The sequence below is a fragment of the Cetorhinus maximus genome, chromosome 2 (assembly GCF_964194155.1).
Source record: "Cetorhinus maximus chromosome 2, sCetMax3.hap1.1, whole genome shotgun sequence".
Lineage (NCBI taxonomy): Eukaryota > Metazoa > Chordata > Chondrichthyes > Lamniformes > Cetorhinidae > Cetorhinus > Cetorhinus maximus.
Genome location: NC_135880.1, coordinates 79985766 through 79993806, shown reverse-complemented (window position 1 = coordinate 79993806; position 8041 = coordinate 79985766). Strand labels below are relative to the sequence as shown.

At 42.4% G+C, this 8041-nt stretch overlaps 1 protein-coding gene across 1 annotated transcript; it reads left to right on the top strand.

Annotated features, from left to right (window-relative positions):
- Positions 1-3266: 3266 nt before the first annotated feature.
- Positions 3267-5737, top strand: fem1c (fem-1 homolog c). The gene has a single exon (XM_078566421.1). The coding sequence runs from the start codon at positions 3312-3314 to the stop codon at positions 4572-4574; it is 1263 nt and encodes a 420-aa protein (XP_078422547.1). The 5' UTR covers positions 3267-3311; the 3' UTR covers positions 4575-5737.
- Positions 5738-8041: the final 2304 nt, after the last annotated feature.

The following is an 8041-nucleotide window of genomic DNA, read 5'->3' as shown; positions in this document are numbered from 1 at the left end:
CCCCCCATCTCTCTCTCTCTCTCTCTCTCTGCCCCCCCATCTCTCTCTCTGCCCCCCATCTCTCTCTCTCTCTCTGCCCCCCATCTCTCTCTCTCTCTCTCTCTGCCCCCCCATCTCTCTCTCTCTCTCTCTCTCTGCCCCCCATCTCTCTCTCTCTCTCTCTCTGCCCCCCCATCTCTCTCTCTCTCTCCCTCTCTCTCTCTCTCTGCCCCCCCATCTCTCTCTCTCTCTCTCTCTCTGTGCCCCCATCTCTCTCTCTGCCCCCCCATCTCTCTCTCTCTGCCCCCCATCTCTCTCTCTGCCCCCCCTCTCTCTCTCTCTCTCTCTCTCTCTCTCTCTGCCCCCCATCTCTCTCTCTCTACCCCCCCCATCTCTCTCTCTCTCTCTCTCTCTCTCTCTGCCCCCCCATCTCTCTCTCTCTCTCTCTCTCTCTCTGCCCCCCATCTCTCTCTCTCTACCCCCCATCTCTCTCTCTCTCTCTCTCTCTCTCTCTCTCTGCCCCCCCATCTCTCTCTCTCCTCTCTCTCTCTCTCTCTCTGCCCCCCATCTCTCTCTCTCTCTCTCTGCCCCCCCATCTCTCTCTCTCTCTCTCTCTCTCTGCCCCCCCATCTCTCTCTCTCTCTCTCTCTCTCTCTCTGCCCCCCCATCTCTCTCTCTCTCTCTCTCTCTCTCTCTCTCTCTCTCTCTCTCTGCCCCCCTATCTCTCTCTCTCTGCAGCAGTGCCTTTCAGCCATTTCTTGATACCACAGAGTTAATCAAGCTGGCTAATACTGGCATCTCTGCTGGGGACCTCTAGTGGCGGCTGAGATCATTCATCCAATCGGCACTTCTGGCTTAAGATTGTTGCAAGTCCTTCATCCTTATCTTTTGCACTGATGTGGGCTCCTCCATCTTTGAGGATGTGGATATTTGTGGAGCTCTGTCCCCTCCATGGGAGTCCATGAATGTAGCATTAAAACTTTCCAATGGCCAAAGCAGCTTAGGTGTTGTCCATTGATGAGTCAGTTTCAGGTTAACATTGTTTCCATGTCTCTGGCCAAAGTCCATTGTCCATCATAGGTGTTGGCTATTAACGCCTCCGTGATATGACTAGTTTCGACCTTTCTCTGTCTAAGTCCAGCCTAGAGACGTGGGCCGTGTACTTCTTCCTTTGTAATGACCACATAATTGTTGAGTCCCACACTTAATGAGGGTTGAACTTTGTCCTGTAATTATTGTTAGAAGTTTCCATAACTGTAGCTAATGTGCAAATCATGTGACCTGTAGCAGCCATCTTTTGGTAATCAGAAAGTAAGGTTTTATTTAATCAGTTTATGATCTCCTTCATGTCTTATGAACATGATAGTCGTCAGAAAAATGTGCCAGTTTCCAGCTCTGTGCTGATGAGAACCAGCAGTAGCCGAGCAATACCTCTCAAACGCTGTTGCTAAATTCAGACTGCTTCTCGCTAAATTCAGACTGCTTCTCTGATTATACAGTAGTGGATGAGCAGAAATTTCCTCCATTTATATTTTGAAAAGACCGAAATCATTGTCTTTAGTCCTTGCTACTCACTCCATCCCCCTCTCTGGCAACTGTCTGAGGTTGAATCAGATTGTTTGCAACCTTGATGTCCTAAATAATCCTAAAATGAGCTTCAGATCATGCATCCACCTTAAGCATCTCCACCTCTCCCTCAGTTCTGCTGCTGAAAGCTTCCTTTGCTACCTCTGAATTTAGCTATCCCAATGCTTTCTGGCTGCCCTGCCTCTATAAATTTGAGATGTTTTTGTTAGCAGTTCTCAACCTCTGAACCCATGCAGAGTTTGCCCTTGGCGTTTCATGGCATAGGCCACATCCGTGATGGTAATAAATAGTCTTGCATTTAGTGTGTTCTGTGTAGGTGACTAAGTCCCGGGTGATATTTTCCATGAAGACCTTGAGAACCCTGTGAGTTTCCTCATAAATGAGGCCCGAGATGCATTTAACGCCTCCACGTTGAGCGAAGTGGTGAATGGCGAGTTTAGTGATTCCCTGGATATTATTCTCAGGACTTTCTGGTGCCATTTAGCACCACCTTTACCGAGACCTTTACTACCTATGCTTCTACCGGACATCACACCTGGAGACAAAGTCTTGTAATCCCCTATACATTTGAGGTGAACCGATGCTGTTCTGCCTAACTTGCACCTGATCCAGTTCATTCATCACCCTTGTGCCTGTTGACCCAGATCGGTTCCCAGTTAAGCAATGTCTCAGTTTTAAAAAAAAAAAAGACTCTCATCCTCGTTTTCAAATCTCTTCATGGTCTCGCCCCTCCCTATCTCTGTAATCTCTGCCCTGTGATCCCCTGAGATAATCTGTGCTCCTCCGATTCTGGCCTCTGTGTCTCGAGTTTTAGTTGCTCCATCGTTGGTGACTGCCTTCAGCTGCCCAGGCCCTAAGCTCTAGATTTCCATTCCTAACTCTTTCCTCCTTTAAAACATGCCTTACAATGTACCTCTTTGACCAAGCTTTTGACTATTTGACCTAATATCTCATTATCTTGCTCTCTCATTTTGCTTTATAATGCTTCTGCATTTTATTACATTAAAGGTGCTACATAAACAGCAGTATTATAGCCGTGTACCTTTATAAGCACATGGAGATATTCAACCATTGATGTTAGGGTGCAATAGGCATAGAAGAATCTGGTATTTTTGTTGGTGAATGTACTTGAAGGTTAATTGCATTTTTAAAATCGTAGGTTAAGCTGGACATGTAACTGACATCTTCTGCCTAGTGTGTATTCAGCTGAACACATTTTGAGTTTTAAAAGTTGCTTCCATCTATAATTTTATATAAAATTTTATAACATATCTGGGGAGGGAGTGGCATAGTGGTATTGTCACTGCACTGGTATTTCAGAGACCCAGGGTAATGCTCTGGGGACCTGGATTTGAATCCCACCACGGCAGATGGTAAAATTTGAATTCAATAAAAACTTGGAGTTAAAAGTCTGATGACAACTATGAAACCATTGTCGATTGTAAAAATTAAGAAAAGGAAGTCTGCTGCCCTTACCTGGTCTGGTCTACATGTGACTCCAGACCCACAGCAATGTGATTGATTCTTAAAATACCCTCTGAATAAGGCCTAGCCAGCTCATGAATGAATTGAAAAAAAATTTAAGCATTGAAATTTATATTAAAATGTTAAACTTGATGCTTTTTTCAATTCTCTCTAACGTTTTAATCATGAAATCTTTGCTCTTAATTGATTTTAATTATTTTTCTCTTTTTAAAGGAAACACAGCTCTTCATGACTGTGCTGAGTCTGGCAGCCTGGAGATCATGAAGATGTTGCTCAAATATGGAGCCAAAATGGAGAAAGATGGTTATGGGATGACCCCACTGCTTTCCGCTAGTGTGACTGGTCACACCAACATTGTGGACTTCTTGACCCAGCACCCGAAAACAAGCAAAATTGAACGTATTGATGCCCTAGAGTTGCTCGGAGCAACATTTGTGGACAAGAAGAGAGACTTGTTGGGAGCTATGAAATACTGGAAGAAAGCTATGGACATGCGATACAGTGATGAGGCTAATGTCCTCACGAAACCGGAGCCCCAGGAGTTGATAATGGCTTATGATTATGCCAAAGAAGTAACCTCTGGAGAGGAACTGGAAGCCTTGATTGCTGATCCTGATGAAATGAGGATGCAGGCACTTTTGATAAGAGAGAGAATACTAGGCCCTTCACACCCTGATACCTCTTACTACATAAGATACCGAGGTGCTGTCTATGCTGATTCTGGCAATTTTGAAAGGTGCATCAACTTATGGAAATATGCATTGGACATGCAACAGAACAACCTGGATCCACTGAGTCCAATGACAGCGAGCAGCTTGCTGTCTTTTGCTGAACTTTTTTCTTTTATGCTGCAAGATCGGACAAAAGGTGTCTTAGGAACTTCTGTGTCCTTCAATGATTTGATTGGAATATTGAATAAAAGTGTCTTTGAAATAGACAGAGCCATGAAGCAGGTACAGACTCCACCTGACTTGATACAGTTAAGCAAAGCTCTGTCAATAATCCTGCATCTAATCTGTTTGTTGGAGAAAGTGAAATGTAGCTCTGAGCAAGAATATCTCAAGCGACAAACTATCTATAGATTCCTAAAACTGAACTCCCGAGGCAAAACTGGGTTTTCCCCACTTCATCTTGCAGTTGATAAAGACACTACTTCTGTAGGTCGCTATCCAGTTTGTAAATTTCCATCTTTGCAAGTCACTGCAATGTTGCTGGAGTGTGGAGCAGATTTCAATGCAAGAGACTTTGAGGACAACAGCCCATTGCACATTGCAGCACGTAACAATCATCCCGAGATCATGAATCTTCTAATTAAGGCGGGGGCACACTTTGACACGACAAACTCCCATAAGCAGACTGCCTGCGATTTACTAGATGAGAAGGAAATGGGGAAAAACTTAATCCAGCCCATCAACCATACAACTTTGCAGTGTCTTGCTGCCTCTGCCATAGTAAAACACCAATTAGTTTATAAGGGACAGATCCCAGAAAAACTGGAGGCTTTCATTTTGCTCCACCGATGAAATGAACAATTTTGGGGTTAGTTTCTAGAATGTCTATAAATATGGGAAGAGATTGGTCACGTGCTCTAGTTTTCATCTGTGCGCTAAGAGATGTTGAATGGATTCAGCAGCTGTTAGTGAATTTTGATGATTGCATGTTTTGTTTTGCCCTCTTGGTCACCTTGCATCCCAATTCATGCACAGTGGTAATGCATGTGTATATACTATATTGTATCTGTTTGTCAGTATTTTAATGAAAGCCTGCTCTATGCTGCTTTGCTTTTGGTTAAACTTGGGATTGTTTATAATAGTTTGGAGTCCTAGCAACACCTCTGCCAAACTTGATTTTGTTCTAAATATTTACAAGCAATGGAATAATAGATTTAAGCTGACTTTTTAAAATTTCCCTTTTCCCTGATTAGTGTAGATGCAATAGTCACACTGGGGTTGGGGGAAAGAAACTTTCTGACATTCTATTTCTTTGATTCTGCACGCTGTCAAAGCTGGCTTTAACGTCAATACCTTAAGTGCTTTTAAGTCTCCAGTGCAGTTGCTTGAAGAAAAGACTGCTCTATGTTGACACATCACTATGCAGATACTGGAAATTGATTAGAGCATTGGGCATCTTTCTCATGCTTTTTGCAGGATGCTCAAGTTATTTAAAAAAAAGCTTTGCATTTTTCAAACTGCATACGGTATCCTGACCACTTTACTAATGGAAGTAACCATGGGCTTTTTGTATATAAATAGGGCTATACCCTTGAGGTTGCTGCATTTGACTCCTTTTTACTGTGTTATGGAGTGAGGAGAAAAATAAGTTATTTTGATCCACATGAGTTAATGCATCATAAAATGGAGATTTCAAATCCTTTTTTAATAGCTTTGTACAGAAAACTGGAAAGATTTGTTTTCTTTGAAGAACAGCCTGCCACCTACCTACAAGGTGTTCATAATTACCAGCTATTGCATCAAAATAATTGATATCTGAAAGAATTTCCACATTACTGTTGTAACAGGAAGGGTGACATTTGAGGGATTGGTTGGATTCAGGTAAATACTGTAATTCTGCACTTTATTGATACAGATGAGAACTATTATGGCACATTGGCCATGTAATGTCTTAAATGAAGCATTCACAATAAAATGCAAAAAAAACTGCACTTGCCTTTGCCAGTGTGAAATTACTGTCTAGTCAAATTATTGTTCCATGACTCTGTTCTGTAAAGGAATTGCTGTTTACTTGCAGTGTGTATCATATAATCCATATCATAGCTTTCTTGAGAGAACATAGCTAGGAATCACAACTCTATTTTATTCATTCAGCTTTTTTCACTTGGAAAGGTTTTTCAGTCTTTTTTTCCTTTGCTAAATTGAATAAAAAAGTCACTCGCTAAATTAGCATTGCTTTACAGACTCTTTACCTAAGCTTTTCTTGCATATAAAAGTCTGCTTCTGAGTCTAGCTCTTTATTGTTTGTGTTTTATGGTATATCTGAACTAGTGAAATAACTGAGCTTTTCAGGTGAATGTTGTAAATCTTTATCTGATTTCTGTACCACTAAATTTTCTTGCATTACCTGCTTTATTTTTAAAGCATGTTTCAGATAGTTAAATGTCATTTTTAAAATGCTTTAAGAAAAGCTTTCATTTATATAGCATCCTTCATGATCTCAGGACTTCCCTCAGTGTTTTACAGCCAAATGTTTTTTTTTGTCTTTTGAAGTGTCATTATTGTTGTAGGAAAAGTGGCAGCCAACTTGTGCTCAGCATGTCTCAAACAGAATGTGATAATAACCAGATCTGTGTTTAATGTTGGCAGAATGATAAACATTGGTCAGAACACCAGGGATAACTTTCCTACTTTCTAAAATAGTGCACCAGGGACCTTTACTACCCATTCAAGCATTTGGGGCCTCTTTTTTATGTCTCATATTGACGTATAATGGATCAAATTGAAATGGACCATTCTGCAAGTAGTTTCATAGCTATCTGGTATTTGCAATATTGTTTTAATACAACAGTTGAATAGTTGATGCCCTACCTTAAGGTCCACTGTATGGCTTGAGCAGCTCTGCTCTGAATGGCTTTTCCACTTTGGCTTACCTAACTGGGGTATCAGCAGTGCTTCTCCAGCAATTTCTGCTTTGTGACCTTTTTATTCGTTCACGGGATGTGGCCTTCACTGGCTGGGCCAGCATTTATTGCCCATCCCTAGTTGCCCTTAAGAAGGTAGAGGTGAGCTGCCGCCTTGAACTGCTGCAGTCCATGTGGTGTAAGTACACCCAAAGCTCTGTTAGGGAGGGAGTTCCACGATTTTGACCCATCGAAGGAACGGCGATATATTTCCAAGTCAGGATGGTGAGTGGCTTGGAGGGGAACTTCCAAGTGTTCCCATCTATCTGCTGTCCTTGTCCTTCTAGATGGTAGTGGTCATGGATTTGGAAGGTGCTAAGGAGACTTGGTGAAATGCAATTCAATTGTCAGAATACCGACTATTAAAATATGACTAAGGCAAACTAAAATAATTACCCATGTTTTTTTTTGCATAGAAATGTCCTGCAACATAATAGTTGGTAAAACAGACTATTGTATATTAAATCATTTTCTTGTGACCTTATAATTGACAACTGGGAGCAGGGGTAGAGCATTCGACACATTGAGTCTACCCCGCCATTCGATAAGATCATGGCTGATCTGATTGTGGTCTTAACTCCACTTTCCTGTCTGCCCCCACTTACCCTTAATCCCCTTGTCAATCAAAAATCTGTCTTAACTCATCCTTGAATACGTTCAAGGACGCAGCCCCCACTGTCATAGAATCACAGAGTCACACAGGCCCTTCGGCCCATCTAGTCTGTACCGGTCAAACAAGTACCTAACTATTCTAATCCTGTTTTCCAGCACTAGGCCCATAGCCTTGTATGCCATGGCATCGCAAGTGCACATCAAAATACTACTTAAATGTTATGAGGGTTTCTGCCTCTACCATCCTTTCAGGCAGAGGGTTCCAGATTCCCACCAGCCTCTGGGTGAAAAGATTCTTCCTCTCATCCCCTCTAAACCCCTTGCCCCCTACCTGAAATCTATGCCTCCTGGTTATTGATCCCTCCACCAAAGGGAAAAGTTCCTTCCTGTCTACCCTATCTATGCCCCTCAATTTTATACACCTCAATCATGTCCCCCCTCAATCTCCTCTGCACCAGGGAAAATAACCCCAGTCTATCCAATCTCTCCTCATAATTAAAACTCTCCAGCCCAGGCAACATCCTGGTAAATCTCCTCTGCAACTGTCTCGTGCAATCACATCCTTCCTATAAAGTGGATTCCAGAACTCCATGCAATACTCTAGCTGTGGCCTAACCAGCGTTTTATACAGTTCCAGCATTACCTCCCTGCCCTTATATTCTATACCTCGGCTAATAAAGGCAAGTATCCCATATGCCCTCTTAACCACCTTACCTACCTATCCCGCTACCTTGGACCGGTGGA